This window comes from Carcharhinus amblyrhynchos, chromosome 7 (assembly GCF_965287045.1).
Source record: "Carcharhinus amblyrhynchos chromosome 7, sCarAmb.v2.hapA, whole genome shotgun sequence".
Lineage (NCBI taxonomy): Eukaryota > Metazoa > Chordata > Chondrichthyes > Carcharhiniformes > Carcharhinidae > Carcharhinus > Carcharhinus amblyrhynchos.
In genome coordinates this window covers 18,008,074-18,031,790 of record NC_137330.1, presented here as the reverse complement: position 1 = coordinate 18,031,790, position 23,717 = coordinate 18,008,074, and the positions used below count along the sequence as shown (strand labels likewise).

At 43.0% G+C, this 23,717-nt stretch overlaps 1 protein-coding gene across 1 annotated transcript in view; it reads right to left on the bottom strand.

Moving 5' to 3' along the window:
• Nucleotides 1–22,470, bottom strand: part of LOC145345353 (uncharacterized) — a 35,756-nt gene extending 13,286 nt beyond the window's left edge. Inside the window, exons 1-3 of the mRNA XM_080193169.1 lie at nucleotides 22,378–22,470; nucleotides 17,943–18,089; nucleotides 10,696–10,820 (exon numbers count right to left, since the gene is read on the bottom strand). Of these exons, the coding sequence (XP_080049295.1) occupies nucleotides 10,696–10,820; nucleotides 17,943–18,089; nucleotides 22,378–22,470 (365 nt within the window). The remainder of the gene's footprint in view (nucleotides 1–10,695; nucleotides 10,821–17,942; nucleotides 18,090–22,377) is intronic.
• Nucleotides 22,471–23,717: the final 1,247 nt, after the last annotated feature.

Here is a 23,717-nt window from a genome sequence, read left to right as displayed (position 1 = left end):
GGGCATAAAAACCAATGGGGTATAAAGGGTGCTACACAACCAAGAATCTCTCTCTCTCTCTGACCCCACGAATGAGCTACAACAATGGTGACCATTACCAGCGACGACCAGCACGAGGAGAGCCACCACACCCGAGAAGGAAGGAAGACCAGGGCCAGAGTGCCAGACTAGATCAAAGGACCAGACTACGCAGAGGACAACCGAGACCAGCGTACAGACGAAGGCCAATATCTGCTTGGGCTCTTGCCAGTCATGCAAAGTTAAGTCAAGGTCTCGTATTGGACTTGAACTCTCATATTTTCTGTAAAGATAACTTATTGTTGGTTGGGTGGGTGATTATTGATTGTGTGTCTTAAATAAATATTGGTTGTGCTAACCAGACGTCTACTCATAGTTATTTGTCCACCGTATAAGGATTAAAACAGACTGTGCGGCAGGGCACAACTTATTGAAAGATCAAACTGAGGCCCCTATTTGCTTGCTTGGTGCATAGTTAAGATCCCATTGGTATGACTCCATGGGTAACACTCTCATCTCTGAATCAAAGGGTCACAGGTTCAAGCTCCATCCCTTTCAGTTGAGCACACATAATCAAGGTTGACATTTCACCATAGTTGCATTGTTGAACATGTCGTTATTAGGTGAGGTACTAAACTGAAAGGCTGTTCTCTCAGATGGAAGTAAAATATTCCCATGGAAATGTTAGAAGAAGAGCAAAGGATTTCTCAATGATGTCCGAACCAATATTCATCCATCAAACAACACTGAAGCAGGTTACCTGATCATTATCACATTGCTGACTATGGCAGCTTGTGTGCTAATTGGCTGCTACGTTACGAGCGTGAGTTCACTTGTACTAAGTGGCTGTAAAGGACTTTGGGATGTTCTGAGATTGCAAAAGAGACGAGTAAAAATGCAAGTCTTGCTTTCTTTCTTACTGCACTATTTCAAGTAGAATGCAAGGTTTGCTGAGAGTTCTGGAAAACATTTTTCCTGAATCAAGAATATTTTAATAGGCCATTCATCTCATTTTCTGTCTGTGGAATCTAAGTGTGCAAAAGCTGCTGCTGCCATCTGCCTCTGCAAGAACTGTGGCTACACTTGATCAGAAGCGTTGATCCATTGAAAGTTTGATGGGGAGTGTTCTGATCTGTTAGGCATTAATTGTCGTACAAATCAAAATCCAAAGGGAACTTAGTCTACATACCACAGCTATTTCCTTTTTGTATTTCAATGACGTGAAGGTACGCTTACTGAATTCAGAAGCCACAAATCCCAGCAACACTTTTAGGATTATAAAATTAACCAAACAAAAAAAAATCCTAAAAACACAAAGTTACATTTACATAGCTAAAATTGGTCTTATAGAACATTTCTCTCAAAAGACTTGTTACTTGGTTAGACTCACAAATTAAAACCTCATTAGGCAACAGTCTCTTGCGTTTAACTATAAACATCCAGTCATATTACTACCAGGCAACTCAGCTGCTGCAGTAGGACATGTATATTTCAGGATTTCTCTCTCTCACTTCTATTCTTCATCATAGAATCAGCACAGCGCAGAAGGAGGCCATTCAGCCCATCGAGTGAGCAGTGACCACAATCTCACCCAGGTGCTATTCCCACAACCCCACATATTTACCCTGGTAATTCCCTGACACTTGGGTCAATGTAGCATGGCCAATCAGTTTAACCTGCATATCTTTGAACTGTGGGAGAAAACCGAAACACCCGGAGGAAACCCACGCAGACATGGAGAGAATGTGCAAACTCCACACAGACAGTGACCCAAGGCTAGAATTGAACCCGGGTCCCTGGTGCTGTGAGGCAGCAGTGCTAACCACTGTGCCATCTTGCTTCCCCATCTTGTTGTGGAAATTCAAGAAACTTCAAACTCCCGACTCACGTTATGACTTTTCTGTCTTAACTGATTGATTTCACTTTGCCTTTTCCTTATCCATATCTTTATCCTTCTTTGAAACTTAATTTTCCTAAAATGTAAAAATCTTTCATGTTCACCCCTCTGCCCCTAATTCCTGGTCAAATAAAATAAATTAATCAAGTAAGGTTATTAATGTCTTCTTCCATATTGCCAACTTTGAAACTTAACAACTAAAATTCCAAACCATAGAACCCTACAGTGCAGAAAGAGGCCCTTCGGCCCATCAAGTCTGCACCAAACACAATCCCACCCAGGCCCTACCCCCATGTGTTATATCCACTAATCCCTCTAACCTCCACCACCCTGGACACTAAGGGGCAATTTCTTAGAATGGCCAATCAACCTAACCTGCACATCTTTGGACTGTGAGAGGAAACCGGAGCACCCGGAGGGAACCCACGCAGACACGAGGAGAATGTGCAAACTCCACACAGACAGTGACCCGAGCCGAGAATCGAACCCAGGAGCTGTGAAGCAGCAGTGCTAACCACTGTGCTACCGTGCCACCTCATCTAGTGATGCAAATCATCCCTCATCTACTGATGCAACTTTCTATCAATGGTTTATTTACTTATAGAAAATTCAACTTGGCCGTATTTATTTCAGGTGTGTCTTTCACAGCTATATTTCTTTGATGTCTTCAATCTTCTGGTCAATCAATCCCCAGCTTGCATACACACGCATGCACACAGTCTGCTTCCAATAAATATGATGTGGAGATGCCGGTGTTGGATTGGGGTAAACACAGTAAGAAGTCTTACAACACCAGGTTAAAGTCCAACAAGTTTATTTGGTAGCAAACACCACTAGCTTTCGGAGCGCTGCTCCTTCATCAGGTGAGTGGGAGATCTTTTCATAACCAGGGCATATAAAGGCACAAACTCAATTTACAGAATAATGATTGAAATGCGAGTCTTTACAGCTAATCAAGTCTTAAAGGTACAGACAATGTAAGTGGAGAAAGCATTTAGCACAAGTTAAAGAGATATGTATTGAATCCAGCCAGGGCAGTTAGTGAGATTTTGCAAGCCCAGGCAAATCATGGGGGTTACAGATAGTGTGACATGAACCCAAGATCCCGGTTGAGGCCATTCTCATGCATGCAGAACTTGGCTATCAGTCTTTGCTCAGCGACTGTACACTGTCATGTGTTGTGAAGGCCGCCTTGGAGAACACTTACCCAAAGATCAGGGCCTGATTGCCCATGACTGCTGCAATGTTCCGCAACAGGAAGAGAACAGTCTTGCCTGATGATTGTCGAGCGGTGTTCATTCATCCGTTGTCATAGTGTCTGCATGGTCTCCCCAATGTACCATGCCTCAGGACATCCTTTCCTGCAGCGTATCAGGTAGACGACATTGGCCGAGTTGAAAGAGTATGTACATGTGGATGGTGATCTCATGTGAGATGATGGCATTCGTGTCGATGATCCAGCACATCCTGCAGAGGTTGCTGTGACAGGGTTGTGTGGTGTCATGGTCCCTATTCTCCTGAAAGCTGGGTAGTTTGCTGCAGACAATGGTCTGTTTGAGGTTGTGCGGTTGTTTGAAGGCAAGAAGTGGGGGTGTGGGGATGGCCTTGGCGAAATGTTTGTCTTCATCGGTGAAATGTTGAAGGCTCTGGAGGAGATGTTGTAGTTTCTCCGCTCCAGTGAAGTACTGAACGACGCAGAGTACTCGAAACACCATGTCCCATGTTTGTCTTCTGAGGAGGTCCGTGAGGTTTTTTGCTGTGGCACGTCGGAACTGTCAATCGATGAGTCGAGAACCATATCCTGTTCTTATGAGGATGTCTTTCAGTTTCAGTAGGTGTCTGTTGTGATCATCCTCATTTGAGCAGATCCTGTGTCTACGGAGGGCTTATCCATAGGGGATGGCTTCTTTAACATGTTAGGGTAGAAGCTGGAGAAGTGGAGCATCGTGAGGTTATCTGTGGGGTTGTGGTACAGTGAGGTGCTGAGGTGACAGTCCTCAATGGAGATGCATGTGTCGAAGAATGCAACCGATTCTGGAGGGTAGTCCATGGTGAGTCTGATGGTAGGATGGAACTTGTTGATGTCCTCATATAATTGTTTTAGTGATTGTTCACCATGAGTCCAAAGGAAGAAAATGTCATCGATGTATCTAGTGAATAGCATCAGTTGAAGGTCCTGTGCAGTGAAGAAGTCTTATTCGAACCTGTGCTTGAAAATGTTGGCATATTGAGGTGTGAGTTTGGCTGTTCTGTGTGTCTGGATGAAGAACTGGTTGCTGAAGGTGAAGACATTGCAGTCCAGGATGAAACAGATGAGTTGTAGAATTGCATCTTTAAACTGGCAGTTGTCGGCGTCGGGAACTGAGGCAGTTGCAGCAATGCCATCGTCGTGGGGGATCTTCAAATAAATATCACAGTAGACCGCAAAATATCCTTCACACAAAAAATGGCATAGTGGTAATTTCATTATAATAATAATCCAGAGGCATAGCTTAATGCTCTGAGGACATGGTAGAATTTGAATGAATGAATAAATCTGGAATTGAAAGCTGGGCTCTGTAATGGCCAGCTTAAAATAGTCAGTGATTGTTGTAAAAACTCATCTGGTTCACTAATGTCCTTCAGGAAAGTACTTACTTGGTTTGCTCTAAATATAACTCCAATATCATCTGCTCTCTGAAATGCCTAAGAAGCTATTCATTGTACTGAATCAGCATCTTTGATGAAACTTAAAGACAGTTCACCACCACCTTCTCAAGAATTAAGGATGGGTAACAAACGTAGGCCTTGCCAGTGATGCCCACATCCCATGAAAGAATGAATAAAAAGACCAAGGCTCATCTAACTCCTCTTCTACCATCTTGTTAATCAAATGATACAATGATAGCAGAATTATTGATTGATTAATCAATCTTTACACGTTAGTCTATAACAGACCGAGCCATGAAGTAAGGACACTCTCAGTGATGGAAAGCACGAGGTCCACAGGACCAAAGCACACTGCATTTAACAATTACCCACATACTCTATCCCAGAATGGTACTTTCCGAAAGGAATCAGAAGTGTTTCCCTGGGTGTGAAATGCTTTGAGATGTTCAGATGCCTTATAAATGGAAGGTCTTTCTCTTGAGAACCTCCAATGTGTCAAGTCCAAAGAGGGACACAATGCAATGAAACTTTGGCAATGTGTGTCACCACCTACAGTGCCTCATGGGGCAACCAACTCCTTGCTGGTCGCTCTCCCTTCTTTGACTGCTTGTTACTTCCTCCTTGAACTTATTTTGATGGTGGGAATGATTTAGTTTTGGGCAAGTGCTTCAGCATTTTGGGAAAAAGACAACAAAAATCAAATTTTGAGATTATTATTACTGCTTCTCCCACAATAAAGACAATTCCCCCAAATAAAACCACGACTTACACTTAATAGAGTACATTATCAGAAAACACCTGACACCAAGGTAAACCCCAGAGAGCTTCAGGAACCATTTTAAGTAAAAGTTGGTTGAATGTAGCATTGTGAGTTCCATTATTTTGTTTCTCTTAAAGCAGGCAAGGTCAAGTTGAGATTTACTAGAAATGTTCAGAATCATGTAGAGTTTTGAGAGATTAAATAAGGAGAAATTGTTTTCAGTGACAGAAGAATTGGCAAACAGAAGACACAGATTTGAAGTGATTGGCAAGATGACCAGAGGGGAGATAATAAGGATTTTTTGAAGCAGTGAGTTGACATGACTGGAATGTGTTGCCTGAAAGAGTCGTGGAAGAGATTCAATTCTAACTTTCAAAAGGAAACTGGAGAAATATTTAAAGGGGAGGAACTTTGCAGAGCCTGAAGGAAAGTGCAGGGTAGTTGGATTAATTGGGTAGTTCTTCCAAAGGGCCAGCCCAGACACAATAGGCCAAATTTCTTCTGTATTCTGGGTCTCTATGAAGTTTAGTGAGATTCTGTGATTGATTCTGGTTATCTCTCTCTCTCACCTTCTCAACTGAAGGCCCCATCCCCACGCATACCATTGCTAAGTGGTCATTCTTCAAAAAAAAATGTGTGTCCACAGTCTTTTCATTTGTAAGGTCCATCACAATGGATTTCCACCTGACATCAACAGATGGGCATGGACCAGAAGGGGAATGTGATTGGTATAGTGAAATTTGATAGGTGTTTCTTATCATTGGTCATTACCACAAATCTGGATGAGATCAAAGAGAATTCTAAAGACCAGGAACATTATTGCTTAAATCACACATTCCAGTCTTACATTCACATAATAAATATATAAATAATATGTATTGTATGGACGCTTGGAATGCAGTACCATTCGACAAACGTAAGATAAGATTTTGCTTTTCAGATGCTGATGCGTCTGTGGTGTTATTTCATAGCTTTTGTATTGAAGGATCAGTTTGAGCTGGTTCCACTTACACATTACATCAGGCTCCAGTGAAGCCATGAAATGCAGTCCCTGGGACACTGTCACATAACTGGCACTTTACAGCTATTTAGAGATATTACAGCAATACATAACAAATATTCCATGATGACCCAAGAACAACTACAAGGGACTTAATTAGTTCTGTAAAACCGTAAAGGTTCATTTGGTAATGTTTTGATTGGACTGTCCTAAATTGCACCTACTGGCTGAAATCTATTTAAACAATTAAATTTAGCAAGATAATTTCATTGGAAATATCAAACTAACATAGATTCAATAATATAGTATGAGAGCTTTGAAGCACAGCACAGCAACCTGAGCACATTGTTGGACTAAAACCTGGTGCTGTCAGACTTTTTACTGTGTTTACGCCAGTCCAACGCCGGCATACCCACATCATCACATTGTCCTTCACATTGCGTTCACTTAAATTCCCTGCTTAATGATTTTTTGGGGGGTGTTAAACATAGAAACCAGGAACAGGATGAGGCCATTTGTTGCATTGAGCCTTCCCCAACACTCATTATAATTATGGCTGACCATCCAACTCAATCGCCTGAACCCACATTCCCCCATATATTTTGATTCCCTTCGCCTGAAGTGCTATATCTAACTGCTTTTTGAAAACATTCAATGTTTTGGCCTCAATTATTTTCCGTGGTAGTGAATTCTATAGGCTGACCACTTTCTGGATGAAGAAATATCTCCTCACCTCTGTCCTAAATGATCTACTCTGTATTCTCAGATTGTAACCTGAGAAATCAAACCTTATAGTTCTCGGAGAATGATTATATATATACGCATACGATACTGGTGTTTCTATATCATTGTCATCAGAGTGTAAGAAATAGGAATTGGAGTAGGCCATTTAGTCCATTGGACCGCTCCACCATCCAGAAAGATTATGGTCAATCTGCAGGGTCTTTACTCCACTTTCCTACCCGTCCCCCAATAACCTTTGACTCCCTTGTTAACCAAAAATCTAACTCAGCCTTAAACAAATTCCCTCTGGTCTCCCATCTTAAATGGGAGACCCCTTATTTTGGAACTGTACCCGTTTATTTTAGGTGGCCCCATGAGGGGAAACATCCTCTCAGCACTTAATCTGTCAATCCTCCTCGGAATTGCATCAATTTCAATAAGATCACTTCTAATTTTTCTAAACACGAATGGGTGACATTACACCCTTGCTCGTTCCCCAAACCATAAAATCACCCCCCCCTCCCCCAGGTCAACTGACCTTTCCACGGTCTAGCCCTCGTCCACTCTGATTCCCGTGGCAGGCGGAACGATGAAATATCGGCCACTGAGTATACTCTGAGCGATTATCCATCTCAGGAATCCATTTTGATATTGAGTGCTTTTGATTAGGAGTTTTGCTGGGAGGAGCTGTCAGGACACCAGGCCACAACAGACAGCAAATTGCAGGGAGCCACATGGCACCAAGTTACCAATAGTCCAGAAGATGCTAGAGATGCATATCTTGTGACATGCCCTGCTATGCAGGCCTCATCCATCAAATTTCAGCTGGAACATTTTTTTCCTGTTATTTACCTGAAGTGCGAGCTGAAAATGGTGAGGGAAATGATCCATTTGGGACCTTCTCAGCAACAAGATCAGGGTCTAGTATTTTAACCAGTGAATTGACACTGAAATTGAGGGATAATTGCGAAGAAAATAAGATGAATTTGAGTGAAATCAGATATAGAAAGAGAAATAAAGAAAAGGGAAGGAAGAATGAGTCAAAGGAGAAAAGTGAGCAAAGAGATGAAACAGATAATAAAAATTAAATGTAAAATATTTTAAATGTCCAGTAACCTGTAGGAATGAGATACCACAGTTTATGTTGCTCCCGTTCTGTGGTGAAATGTTAATTAATGTCGAACTCATCATTAGATGTGCGGGTTAGGTTAATTGGCCATGCTAAATTGCCCCTTAGCGTCCTGGGTTGTGTAGGTTAGAGGGATTAGTTGGTAATATATGGGGATAGGGCCTGGGTGGGATTGTGGTCCGTGCAGACTCGATGGGCTGAATGGCCTCTTTCTGCACTGTAGGGTTCTATGATTTCTACTTAATCTTTACAACTTTCTATTGGATAACTAATATGCAAATATAGCAACTTAATCAAACAGCTGGAGAGAGTGAGCTACTGTTTTTGGGAGCCTAATGTTGAAGTAGTGCAACCCATCCAGCAATCTGTGCCGTGTGGAAATTCATCTTCCTCAACGTGGGCTGTTGGATGACTTACATTTTAATAACAATGACCGTGATACACTCACCATTATTTTCCTAGCAAGTTCTGGGTCACTGTACTCTGCCAGCAGCTATAGATCAAAAGTGGTTCTCAAGTGTCAAGACTAAGCCCCAAGTGTTGGGTTATCTGGCTGTAGAAAGTACCAAAGGCAAACCAGAAGTTGGCCATTGCAACTTCACATTGGTGAACATGCCAATAAACAGAATCAAAAAACCTGGAATATATTTCGTTGCATTCTCTTCCACCGTACAGCTTTTATTCCTTTTGTGTCTCAGAGCACAACATATATCAAATTGAGCTGTGTGTATGGTTCAGGACATGATGCCCTCATTAGTCATTCCCAAAGACACCTCCATTAATGGAAAGAGAGTGCGAGGGCTGGCAAGGGAAAAGGTAAAGAAAGTGCAAAGTCACATCATCTTGAGCGTGACTAAACTCACTGACATCAAATGAGTTTTAATCATCTCAGTCTAATTGCCTTGTGAAAGTGCAGTTGACAATGTTTGACAAGTAGTTCAGGCATCTAATGCAAATCTGAGTCTAATGCTTGCCTCTGCTATTCAGTCTGACCTTCTCAAATTAAGTGTTTGAAAGTAACAGCCCACAACCATCCATGTCACAAAATCCAGGTCTCTTTTATTTTTATTTAACACCAATGTTCATTTAGCACGGCAAAGCCTGTCTCTAAAACGGGAAGCTCCATAGAAAGTTGGCAAAATTAATCTTGATTTTCTAAATCATGAGATAAATTAGTGGTGTTCCTCACAATCAGTTCAACAATTAAACATTTCAGTACTGAACGAGCACTGCACTTTTAAAGGTGCTGTTGAAGCTCGCTCAGGGGAGACGTGAAGCATTCCAAGGCCCTACTTTCAGGAAAAATTCCTCAGTGCCTTGGTGAACTATTATCTCATCTAGCTTGAAACAGATGATCGGTTCATTATCATTTCGCTGTTTGTCGCTGTGTACAAATTGGCCACTGTGACTCCTAGATTACAACAGTGACTACATTTCAAGTACACTTCATTGATAGACTTTTGGGAAGTCCCTGAGATTATGAAAGGTGCAGGCTCCAGTGCAGCATAAAATCTGGCAGGGATCAGCTGGCAGAACAGTCTGATTCTGTGTGGTATATCCAGTGTAAAGCCTTGAAGAGAGTACAGAGAGGTTTTGTTGAGATGATAACAGCCGTGAGGTTATTAAGGAGACAGACTGGGATTGTTCTCCGAACAGAGTAAGAAGACTGACAACACCAGGTTTAAGTCCGACCAATTTAACTTAAACCTGGTGTTGTCAGACTTCTCACTGTGTTTACCCCAGTCCAACGCCGGCATCTACACATCATTGTTCTCCAAACGGCAGAGAGGGTTAAGGATGAGATTGAAGAAGAACATTCACCAATCATAAGGAGTTTTGACAGTAGAGAGAGAGACGTAAACTGTACCCAGAGGCAGCAGAGCTGGCAATACAGAATTAAGATAACTGGCAAAAGGACCAGAGGAGGTGATGAAGGGGATTGTTTCCATACAGTGGGTTGAGCGACAGAACGTGCTGCCAGAGAGAGTGATGGAAGCAGATTTAATCATGGCTTTCAGGAGGGAATTGCGGGGGCTAAGCAGTATGAATAGCTAGGCTGCTCTTTACAGAAAGCGAGCAGTGACACGACAAGGGAATGGCCTCCTTCAGTGCAGTAATCATTCTAAGAATCTTTGCTATATAAATGCAAATTCTGTCTTTCTTTCTAACTGACTGGGTTGCACAAACCACAGGGTTCGAACTTGTCTATAAGATAAAAACAAGTTACTGCCTATGCTGGAACCTAAAACAAAAACAGAAAATGCTAGAAAATCGTAACAAGTCTGACAGCATCTGTGGAGAGAGAACAGAGCCAATGTTTAGAGTCTGGATTACCCTTTTTTAGAGCTTTGACATCCAGACTTGAAACTTTAGCTGTATTATCTCTCCACAGACGCTGTCAGACCTGCTGACATTTTCCATTTCATTCTGTTTGCTGATTTTATATTTGCTTTTAAAGTGTAAGCAAAAAAGTTTGACAACCGGAGCTATTGTATAACTAGGGAATAGTTAGGGCTCACCACAAATCCTGGGACGCAGAAGCAGCTGTGACCAGGGGGTGGAGTATTCTGGACACAAATGCCATGGACACAAGGGTTTGGTTGGCACTCATCAATGTCCACTTGGCAAGATGTTCCTGTCCAACCTGCCAAAAACAAAAGAGAGCGTGGGTTCAAAACGATTGCATGTATCAAGCTTTCAAAGCAACAACACAGACAGAGAAAGGAAGCAAGTTCTGGAGGGTTGCAGGCAGTTGTCTGAGAGTAGGTAGCTGTTAGAGATTGAAACTAGCTCGCAGAGAGCCACAGCGAACTTGAGCTGTCCAGATGCGAGGGGGATTGAATATAAAAGTAGGGAGGTCTTGCTGCAGCTGTATAGGGCATTGGTGAGGCCGCAGCTGGAGTACTGTGTGCAGTTTTGGGCGCCGCACCTGCGCAAGGATATTTTGGCCCTGGAGGGAGTGCAGAGGAGGTTTACTAGGCTGATACCGGAGTTGAGAGGATTGAGCTATGAGGAGAGGCTGAATAAACTAGGCTTGTACTCGTTAGAGTTTAGAAGAATGAGGGGAGATCTCATTGAGACGTATAAGATGATGAATGGGATGGATAGGATAGAGGTGGAGAGACTCTTCCCGCTCAAAAAAGACAGTAGGACTAGGGGGCACAGCCTCAAGATAAAGGGGAGGCGGTTTAGAACGGAGTTGAGGAGGAACTTCTTCACTCAAAGGGTGGTGAATCTCTGGAATTCTCTGCCCGTTGAAGTGGTGGAGGCTGCCTCGCTAAATATTTTTAAGAAGCGGGTTGATGGGTTCTTGATAAGAGAGGGGATTAAGGGTTATGGGGAGAGGGCGGGAAAGTGGAACTGAGCCACAACAGATCAGCCATGATCTTATTGAATGGCGGGGCAGGCTCGAAGGGCTAGATGGCCTACTCCTGCTCCTATTTCTTATGTTCTTATGTTCTTAGATGCTGCTGCAGGTATCCTAACTCACGCCAGGTCCCACTCACCCATCAACAATGCTGATCAACATTGGCCCCTGCTCTGGCAATGCCTCAATTTTAAAACTCTTCTCATTTTCAAATCTATCCATGGCCTCACCGTTCCCCATATCTATAATCACCTCCAGCTCTACCCTGTCCAGCTCCAAATCCTCAAGGATCTCTGAGCTCTTCCAGTTCTGGCCCAGGCCCTAACACATCCAAAATTTTCATGGCTCCACCACTCCTGGCCTTGCCTTCAGCCACCAAGGCTTCAATTCTTCCCCTAAATCCCTTTCTTTATCTCTCTCCTTCTTTAACCTACCTCTGACCAAGTCACTGGTCCTTACATCTCTTTTTGTAACTTGGTGTCAAATTTGATTGATAATGTCCCTGTGAAGCACCATTGTGAAGTTTTACTGTGTTAAAGGTACAAATTGTTGTTGTGTAGGGGATCAGTCTTTTAGATGCAGGATTGCAGGTAGCATTTGTTAACAGTATATAAGATCAGTGAAAGGATACACGACTGCAGTTAAAAACTAAATAAAATAAAACTGCTGAAATAATGGTTCCATCATGTGGAAGAAATGATAAAAATGCTTTGAAACCAAGACATAAATATAAAAGGCCCATGAAAAATAAAATGCATTATTAAAGCAGCTTTCATAGAAAAGATTGCAGAATTTAGAAAGCTGCCTATTAAGAGATGCGCTTTGAATCTCTAAGAGATTGAACAAGATCGTACTTTGTAGGAAACTGATTTTTAATGGGCTAGTGGGATCCGGTTATGCAGAAAGATCACAATGGATAACAAATTCAAATTACACTTGAGCTACATTTTTATGATCTTTCCATGTTTCCAATATTGTCCCCAGTTCAATAGTAAACTGTTTCCTGTGTCATTTTGCAGCGACCACATCCCTCAGGTACAACCCTGACAATGTATTTTCTTTCCTGTATATTTTTGGTTCATGAAAAGAACACATGGTAAATTTGAGGTCATGACCCTCACTTCAAACTATTAGAATCTGGTTCAGTCAGAGGTTACAGGTTCAAATCTCTCTCCAGAGAGCCCAAATTCTCAGCTGACACCTGCAATGCAATGAGTGCAGGTTTATGTAACTCCTTCCTGAACTCAGAGTATCCCAATGCACTTCACTGAAGGGCTGTGAAAGGTAGTCAATTGCTGCAGTATAGGAAATGCATTAGCAAGCTTTTTTGAATCTGCTCAAGGGATGTAGGCATCATTGGCTGGGCCTGCATTTGTTGCCCATTGCCCTTGAACTGAGTGGATTGCTAGGTCATTTAAGAGTCAACTGGAGCAGCATGGTGGCACAGTCATTAGCAGTGCTGCCTCACAGCGCCAGGGACCCACGTTTGATTCTGGCCTTGGGCGACTATCTGTGTGGAGTTTGCACCGGTTGCTCTGGTTTCCTCCCACAGTCCAAAGATTTAGCTTAAGGTTTTAGTTTAAAGTTTATTTATTACTGTCACAAGTAGGCTTACATTAATGTTGCAAAGAAATTACTGTGAAAATCCCCTAAGTCATCATAGTCCGGCACCTGTTTGGTGAGGGAGAATTTACTATGGCAAATGCACCTAAGCAACATATCATTCAGGCTGTGGGAAGAAACCGGAACACCCGGAGGAAATCCATGCAGTCACACCCTGGGACAAGTGGGCAAGAACTAAAACAGCAGGCTGCAGCCTACAAGACAGAGATAAGCAGGCTGCAGCTCACTGAATACACAGGATATGGGCATCTCCAGACAAAGGGGACTTTCTGGTCAAACTGGGTTGTTTACCATAGGGGCTTGTTAACCCCTTATTTGGGAGGGAAGTGTGTATCTTACGTGCCTCTAGCACCTACAGGTGATGACACACTCAGAGATTGGTGTGGCAGCACCCAATTGGACTTTATTAATCAGGGTGATCAAGTCCTGATCGATTGATTAGCAATGGCCAAAAGAGGCATGAAAACCAACGGAGTATAAAGGGTGCTGCACAACCAAGAATCGCCCTCTCTCTCTCTGACCCCACGAACGAGCTACAACAACAATGACCATCGCCAGCAACTACCAGCGCGAGGAGAGCCACCACACCCGAGAAGGAAGGAAGACCAGAGCCGGAGCGTCAGACCAGACCAAAGGACCAGATTACGCAAATGACGACTGAGACCAGCGCACAGATAAAGGCCAATATCTGCCTGGGTACTTGCCAGTCACAGAAAGTTAAGTCAAGCTCTAGTATTAGACTTGAACTTTAGTATTTCTGTAAGATAACTTATTGTTGGTTGGGTGGGTGATTATTGATTGAGTGTTTAAATAAATATTGTTATACTAACAAGAAGTCTACTCGCAATTTTTTGTCTACTGTATATGGATTAAAACAGACTTTCTGGCAGACACAACAGACCAAATTGAGAACTTTAAAATGATGACATGGTGGGGTGGATAGGGAGAAAATATTTCCTTCATGGGGAAGATACCATCAATATTAGATAGTCCCCAAGAAATCCAACAGGAAATTCAGAAAAAAAACATCTTCACCAGGAGAATGGGGAGAATGTGGAACTCAGTACAACACGGAGTGGTTGAAGCAAGTAGTATTTACACTTAAAAGGAACCAGTTAAGTAGATGAATGAGCCAAAAAAGATAATGCTGGAAAATCTCAGCAGGTCTGACATCATCTACAAGGAGAGAAAAAAGCTGACATTGCTCGTCCAGATGACCCCTTGTCAAAGCTAAAAGGCATAAAAAGTGGGAGATATTTATACTGTAGGGTGAGGGAATGAAAGATGAGCCCCACCCATAAAAATAATGGGAAAGGCTGCTAATGGCAGTCCATATAGAGGATAGAAGATGTGAAAGGCCAAACGGCAAAGAAGCTGAAATCAGAGGGTAAATTGTGACAGATGAAGATGTAGGGGAGTGGGGAGGTGCATGGGAGAGAAGGGTAATTTGAGAAAAGGGGGAAAAGGGAAGCAAAGGGGGAGAAAAGATAAGAGAAGGGAGGATAAAAGAATGGGGGCGGAGAAAGAAAAATGAAAAAAAAAGGTAGTTAAAAATTAAGTAAAATGAAAACAAAGGGTTGAGGTGGGGTAGAGCTGATCATCTGAAGTTGTTGAATTCAGTGCTGAGACCAGAAGGCTGTAATGTGCCTAGACAGAAGATGAGATGCTGTTCATCTCACTGAGCTTCACTGGAACATTGCAGCAGGCCAAGGACAGACATGTGGGCATGGGAGCAGGATCGTGTGTTAAAATGGCAAGCAACCGGAAGGTTAGATTGCACAAAGACCAAAGATGCTCAGCAAAACGATCACCCAGTCTGTGTTTGGTTTCTCCGATATAGAGGAGACCACATTGGGAGCAGCGAATGCAATAGACCAAATTGAAAGAGGTGCAAGTGAAATACTAGTTAACCTGGAATGAGTGTTTTGCATCTAGGATGGTAAGCATGGAAGAAGAAAAGGGGCAGGTGTTATACCTTCTGCGATTGTATGGGAAGGTGCCATGGGTGATGGGAGAAGTGTTGGTGTAGTGGAGGAGTGGATTAGGTTTTCCCGGAGAGAACGAGAACTGAAGCGTACAGAGGAGAAAGGAATAGTTGGTTACAATGGTAGATTTAGATGCAGAAATATGGGAGAACCTCAAGTGGACCATAAACAATAGAATAAACAACTGCGACTGATTAGGTTGAATGGTCTGTTTTTGTGCCATATATCCTGTTAATGCTCATAAGGACAAGGGCATGTTAGTGGGGTGGTGAAAAAGGCTTTTGGGCAAGTGCCTTTATCAAACATGCATAGATTATAAAAGCAGGAAAGTCATATTGGAGTTGTGTAGAACTTTGGTGAACTACAGTTGGAGTAATGTGTGCAGTTCTGGTCACCATATTACAGGAAGGATCGGATTGCACTGGAGGGGATGCAGATGAAATTCACCAGGATGCTGCCTGGAACCGAACATTTAAGTTATGAAGTGAGGTTGAATAGGCTTGGTTTGTTTTTGTTGGAGGAGAGAAGACTGAGGGGCGATCTGATTGCGTTGTGCAAGATTATGAGGAGAGTGGATAAAGAGCAGCTGTTGCCCTTAGTTGGAGGATCAGTCATGACGGAACATAGGTTCAAGGTGGGGAGCAGGAGATTTAGGGGGAATGTGAAGAAAAAACATTTTTACCCAGAGGGTGGTAATGGTCTGGAATGCACTGCCTGGAAGGGTGGTAGAGGCAGGTTGCATCACATCCTTTAAAAAGTACTTGGATGAGCACTTGGCACATCACAACATTCAAGGCTATGGGCCAAGTGCTGGTAAATAAGATTAGGAGGGTGCTTCTCATGTGTCGGTGCAGACTCAATGGGCCGAAGAGCCTCTTCTGCACTGTATGATTGTAAATTGTTGGAGATTAGCAAAAGGCCAATTAGCTGGGTTGAACAGTTAGCAGAGAGTTCATATGATGAAACCTCCAGGAATAAGGCCAATCATTTCAATGGGCACAAACTATTGGGAAGTGTGTCTGAGATTTCCCAATGTGTGCTGGTTGTACATAAGGCAACATTATTATAAGGGCAACTTATTACTATTATCTTTAACGCTGAAACAGCACATAACAATGAATAAAATGACAAGGAATATAATTGAGTAGGGGGATGGGGAAAGAAACAAACAGTGAATTTGGAATATCTGAACTCCAGATATAAAAGATTCACATCACATTACGGGAAATATAGAACAACAGTATAATTGTTTTGAAAGGGATTACATTGGGAGTCTTGTCTTTACCAATTTCCATTACTGCAACTATTCTTGTAGGTGTTTTTCATGGTACGAAAGGAAACTTTGAAGCTTCAATGACATAAACTGATATAGAACAACAGTCCCCTTATTCAATTGTAACGAAAGTTGACTGTACATTTGTACAAAAATGTCTATATTACATTGATGGAGTCAAACTGATAAGTCACACATGGGACAACTATTATTACTTGGTAATTACATAAAAGTTGCAAAACGCCAACAGACCAATTGTGCCTCAACAATTCAATAGTTACACTCGATATCCCCCGCATCCAGTCCAAAGCTGAATCAGCCAAAAACCCCATCAACATATTCAACACATAACCAGTCAGCCACAAGCCCTGCCCACATATCCAAGCTATAGCCAATCAGTTACAAACTGCACCTATTTATTCAAAACATGGCCAATCAGCTACAAACCCAGCTAACATATTCAAAATATAGTCAATCAGCTGTAAGCCCTGTCCGAACATCCAATGTGTTGTTGTTACTCACATTAAGTAGACAGAGAGATTTACACTGGTGAGTGCGATTGTTGTGAGCTCATTCCTGCTGCCAAGCTGACTGTGAAGAACAGGACAATCGAGGAAGAGCCAGGACTTGTCTGTCTAGCACCCCGATATTACAATATTTGAAGTAATTTTATCCTTATCCACTTAAACAAAACTATAGACGAGGATTTTACTTGCAGCCCGGGTTGACTCAACACAAATTGGTACTGTTCCTTCATTGTATAAGTGGGAAGGACCCCTGCCCAAAGCAAGGAGAGTCACTTGATGAATCCTGCCAATGAGGGTTCATTGTTATCATTTTCAGTTTCCCTCTTGCTTGCCCAGAGCCCTGCAAATGTTTTTGTTGCATACTCGATTCAATTCCTTTTTGATTCTGATTCCACCACTCTTTCAGGTAGTACATTCCAAATCATCAAAGCCCACTGCGTGAGAAAAAAGTCTCCATCACCCCATCCTTCCTCTTCAACTAAATACCTTAAACCTGTGCTGTCTGGTTACTGACCCTATCACCAGGGCAGCAGTATCACCTCTAACACTAGAAGAAACCTTTCAACCTTCAACAGTTCCATTGAATCTAACCTTAACTTTCTCTGCTCTAACGCAAGAAATACATCCACCTTTATATATGTTTAAGTCATCAGGGCCTGACCATAATTCCCGAGGGCCTGGGATGAGGAAATATCCTCTGATAGGCATTTATGTGTGTTACTTGTGGTTTAGAAAGAACAGGTGCTCCCCTCCAGAACGTCGAGAAAAGTTTAGGCTGCAGGTCAGAATTCAAACTGTGGGATTGAAATGAGGCTCAAAGGTTAAAATATTCTGGGCCTATTGCCTGAAGATGTGGCAAAGATTTTGACTCACCTCGCTGGCTAGTCAGCCAAAATCTGCTGGGTGTATAAATTTGTACAGTGTACAAATTACTGTTTTGGAATAGCATTGTGTCACTGAAACAATTAGAAAATTCATGTGCGGTACTTACCTTGTGCACAGGTGCAGGAATACCCATTAACATAGTCCTGGCAGACTCCATAATTGAGGCAAGGTCCAGATCTACACTCATCAATGTCTTCCTCACAAAACTGCCCAGAGAAACCTGGAAGGCACCTGTGGGGAACAGCAAAACTTCCTGAAAGTCACATCATGAAGTTAATGTTTAAACATTGCCCTGCGTTGAGCACTAATAATAGAATATAAGGGATAAAAGCTATCTTTAACATAGGCTGGCTACATAGGCTAGTTTTGTATTTCCTTTGCTAAGGAAGATTAATTTAGAACCTAATTAAGATGATTGAAGTATTTTTTAGGGTGGATCGAGAGAACTTGTTTCTTCTGGTGGGATAACCCAGAACCGGAGAACAAAACCTTAAGATTGAAGGTAATGTCAGGAAGCACACAAATAGAAGAGCAGAAATACTGAACCTTCTCCCCAATAACACTAGGAACCAATTCAAAATTTCAAAACTGAGATTTAGAGATTTTTTGTTAGGCAAAGGTAGTAATCATTATAGGGCCAATAGTGTGAGGATATAGACTAATTAAGATTCAACTGAATTGCAAGGGAGTAAATGGTCTCATCCTGTTTCTATGTATCATGCATGTGACAATCCCTAAGGGACAGTGACCATTCAATGGAGCTCTGAGATTCCTCATGTATTTTTCTCAAAGATTTCATCTTGTTTCTCAAGAAGGATCTGACTATAATTGTTGGCGTGTACCCTATTTCATGCTTCCCTGACCAGTTGCTCGATCATCTGTTGGATAGATTGAGATTGGTCTCATCAGACCAACTAGCATTTGTAAAGGGCTGAGGGGAGAGGGTGGTGAGAGCACTCCAGGAAGAATTGCTTATTTGATTCAGTGCGCTGAAAGGAATCCTGTTCAAGCTTGTATTATCTCATTAGGCTTTGGGAAAAGCTTTCAGTGGCTTTGAATTACTTTTCGTCTTTGAAGTTGTACCTGAGAGTGAATTTGAGGTTTAGTTTCTGAAGTAGCTTAGAGCTCTCTGGATGGATTTTGAAGCTTGTATTGTTGACAAAACTGATTTATCCAGGAGCTGTTACATTTGCTGCAGATAGACACAAGGATATCTTTCTCTTCCCTTCTTATTTTGCTGTCTTTGTTAATTTGAATGAAGGACTTAAAGGGTTTCAGATGGCTGATCCTGAATTAAACTTAGTTTCACAATGCTGATGTTCCTTATTTTGCCCAGAGATCCTCAGAAACTTCATGAGCCTTCCTTTGGTTCCAAATTGGTGAATAGGAGATGGATCCAGATAGGAGAAATGCTTTCAAAGCAATCTGCCCCAACTCTGTTGACATAAAAATCTAAATCTTTTTACCTATAAACAGCAGTGACAACAGAAGCTTTGGTCACCACCATAATTCAAAATGCCAAAACTGATTGGCAAAGATGATGAAGGAGTAAAGGTCTTTAAGAGGATTTGGCACTACTTGTCGTCCTCAAAGCTTCCAAAGCAGTCAACTCTAGCCTTGTAATGACATCGCATGCCCTGTTTCATAAGAACATAAGAACATAAGAAATAGGAGCAGGAGTAGGCCATCTAGCCCTTCGAGCCTGCCCCACCATTCAATAAGATCATGGCTGATCTTCGTGGCTCAGTTCCACATTCCCGCCCTCTCCCCATAACCCTTAATCCCCTCGCTTATCAAAAACCCATCAACCCCCGTCTTAAAAATATTTAGCGAGGCAGCCTCCACCACCTCAACGGGCAGAGAATTCCAGAGATTCACCGCCCTTTGAGTGAAGAAGTTCTTCCTCAACTCCGTTCTAAACCGCCCCCCCTTTACCTTGAGGCTGTGCCCCCTAGTCCTACTGTCCTTTCTGAGCAGGAAGAGCCTCTCCACCTCTATCCTATCCATCTCATTCATCATCTTATACGTCTTAATGAGATCTCCCCTCATTCTTCTAAACTCTAACGAGTACAAGCCTAGTTTATTCAGCCTCTCCTCATAGCTCAACCCCCTCAACTCTGGTATCAGCCTAGTAAACCTCCTCTGCACTCCCTCCAAGGCCAAAATATCCTTGCGTAAGTATGGCGACCAAAACTGCACACAGTACTCCAGCTGCGGCCTCACCAATGCCCTATACAGCTGCAGCAAGACCTCCCTACTTTTATATTCAATCCCCCTCGCTATGAAGGCCAGCATCCCATTTGCCTTCCTGACCACCTGCTGCACCTGCAGGCTGGGTTTTTGCGACTCATGCACAAGGACCCCGAGGTCCCTCTGCACCATCGCCTGCTGCAGTTTTTCGCCACGTAAGTAATAGTCCTTCCTACCATTATTCCTACCAAAGTGGACCACCTCACACTTGCCAACATTAAATTCCATTTGCCATTTCCTGGCCTATTCGCCCAGTCTATCTAGATCCTTCTGCAGACTCTCCACACCCTCCGCGCAATTTGCCGTTCCACCAATCTTGGTGTCATCAGCAAATTTCGACACCATACACTTGGTTCCCTCCTCCAGATCATCTATATAAATGGTAAATAGCTGAGGCCCCAGCACCGACCCCTGGGGCACTCCACTAGTCACCAAACGCCAATCCGAATAGCACCCATTAACCCCCACTCTCTGTCTCCTATTTGACAACCAATCCTCTATCCACGCTAACACCCTACCTCCAACTCCATGCCCCCTTACCTTCTGCAATAACCTCTTGTGAGGTACCTTGTCAAATACAGGGGAGAACTCCCCTATTCTTCTTCAAAATGTTACCACAAAATCTTTAAGGTACACAGAAAGGTCAGGTGGGACCTTGGTTTAAAACCTTATTCAGAATACAGCACCTTGGACAGTGTGGCATGTTAGAATGTATGATGTGGAGATGCCAGCGTTGGACGGGGGTAAACACAGTAAGAAGTCTCACAACACTAGGTTAAAGTCCAACAGTTTTATTTGGTAGCACAAGCCACTGGTTTTTGGAGCATTGTTCCTTCATCAGGTGAGTGGGAGTTGTGTTCACAAACAAGGCATATAAAGACACAGACTCAATTTACAAAATAATGGTTGGAATGTGAGTCTTTACAGGTAATCAAGTCTTAAAAGTACAGACGATGTGAGTGGAGAGAGGGTTAAGCATAGGTTAAAGAGATGTGTATTGTCTCCAGCCAAGACAGTTAGTGAGATTTTGCCAGCCCAGGCAAGTCGTGGGGGTTACAGATAGTGTGACATGAACCCAAGATCCCGGTTGACGCTGTCCCCGTGTGTGTGGAGCTTGGCTATCAGTCTCTTCTCAGCAACTCTGCGTTGTTGTGTGTCAAGAAGGTCGCCTTGGAGAACGCTTACCTGAAGATCAGAGGCCTAATGCCCGTGACAACGGAAGTGTTTCCCAACAGGAAGAGAACACTCTTGCCTGGTGATTGTCAAGTGGTGTTCATTCATCCATTTTCGTAGCATCTGCATGGTCTCCCCATTGTACCAGGCCTCAGGATGTCCTTTCCTGCAGCGTATCAGGTAGACAAATATGGCCAAGTTACGAGTGTATGTACTGTGTACCTGCTGGATGGTCTTCTCATGTGAGATGACCTGGCAGAGGTTGCTGTGGCAGGGTTGTGCAGTGTTGTGGTCACTATTGCCCTGAAGGCTGGCTGGTTTGCTGTGGACAATGGTCTGTTTGAGGTTGTGTGGTTGTTTGAAGGCAAGAAGTGGAGGTGTGGGCATGGCCTTGGTGAGATGTTTGTCTTCTTCAATGACACGTTGAAGGTTCTGGAGAAGTTGCCATAGCTTCTCCACTCCGGGGAAGTACTGGACGATGAAGGATACTCGTCAGCCGTGTCCCGTGTTTGTCTTCTGAGGAGGTAGGTGTGGTTTTTCGCTGTGGCGCATCGGAACAGTCGATCGATGAGTCAATCCTGTTCTTATGAGGGCATTTTTCAGCATCTGGAGGTGTCTGTTGTGATCTTCCTCATCTGAGCAGATCCTGTGAATACGGAGGGCTAGACTGTAGGGGATGGCTTCTTTAACATGTTTAGAGTGGAAGCTGGAGAAATGAAGCATTATGATGTTATTCATGGGCTTGCAGTACAGTGAAAAGCTGGGGAGACTGTCCTTGATGGAGATGCGTGTGCCCAAGAATGCAACCGATTCCGGAGAGTAGTCCATGGTGAGTCTGATGGTGGGATAGAACTTGTTGGTGTTATCATATAGTTGTTTCAGTGATTGTTCACCATGAGTCCAAAGGAAGAAAATGTTATCAATGTATCTAGTGTATAGCATCAGTTGAAGGTCCTGTGTGGTGAAGAGGTCTTGTTTGAACCTGTGCATAAAGACATTGGCATATTGAGGTGTGAATTTGGTCCCTATGGACGTTCTGTGTGTCTGGATGAAGAACTGGTTGTTGAAGGTGAAGATGTTGTGGTCCAGGATGAAGCGGATGAGTTGTAAAATTGGACCTGGAGATAGGCAGTTGTGACGTTGAATACTGAGGCAGTTGCAGGACTGCCATCGTCGTATGGGATGTTGGCATAAAGTGCCGAGACATCCATTGTGACGAGGAGTGCGTCTGGTTCAACTGCTCCATGTGTGCTGAGTTTCTGTAGGAAGTCCACAGTGTGTAGACTAAAGTTGGAGGTTCTTTGTACAATGGGTTTCAGGATTTCGTCATTGTAGCTGGAGAGATTCTCACACAGGGTTCCATTGCCTGATACGATGGGATGGCAAACACATCTCTTTAACCTGTGCTTAATTCTCTCTCCACTCACATTGCCTGTACGTTTAAGACTTGATTACTGTAAAGACTCGCATTCCAACCATTACTTTGTAAACTGAGTTTCTATCTATATATGCTCTGTTTGTGAACAGAACTCCCATTCACCTGGTGAAGGGGCAATGCTCCAAAAGCTAGTGGCTTGTGCTACCAAATAAACCTGTTTGACTTTAACCTGGTTTTGTGAGACTTCTTACTATGTTTGAGTACTTTAAATGGGTCAGTTTTTGTCCAATGTATGCAGGAGGGTTTCTTGACACAGTATATAGATAGGCCAACAAGAGGCGAGGCCATAGTGGATTTGGTATTAGGTACTAGGTACTAATGAACCAGGCCAGGTGTTAGATTTGGAGGTAGGTGAACATTTTGGTGATAGTGACCACAATTCAGTTACGTTTACATTAGCAATGGAAAGGGATAGGTATATCCCACAGAGCAAGAGTGGGATATACCTATCCCTAGGTATATCCTACTGGGGGGAAGGAAATAATGATGCGATTAGGTGAGAGTTAGAATGCATAGGATGGGAAAGGAAACTGCAGGGGATGGGCACAATTGAAATGTGGAGCTTATTCATGGAACAGTTACTGCGTGTCCTTGATAAGTATGTATCTGTCAGGCAGGGAGGAAGTCTTCGAGCGAGGGAACCATGGTTTACTAAAGAAGTTGAATCGTTTGTGATGAGGAAGAAGGAAACTTATGTCAAGATGAGACGTGAAGGTTCAGTTAGTGCACTTGAGAGTTATAAGTTAGCCAAGAAGGACCTAAAGAGAGAGCTAAGAAGGGCCAGGACGGGACATGAGAAGTCTTTGGCAGGTAGGATCAAGGAAAACCCTAAAGCTTTCTATAGATATGTCAGGAATAAAAGATAGACTGGGGTAACGTTAGGGCCAGTCAAGGACAGTAATGGGAAGCTGTGCGTGGATCTGAAGAGATCGGTGAGGCACTAATGAATATTTTTCATCAGTATTCACGCAGGAAAAAGACAATGTTGTCGAGGAGAATACTGAAATAGAGGCTATTAGA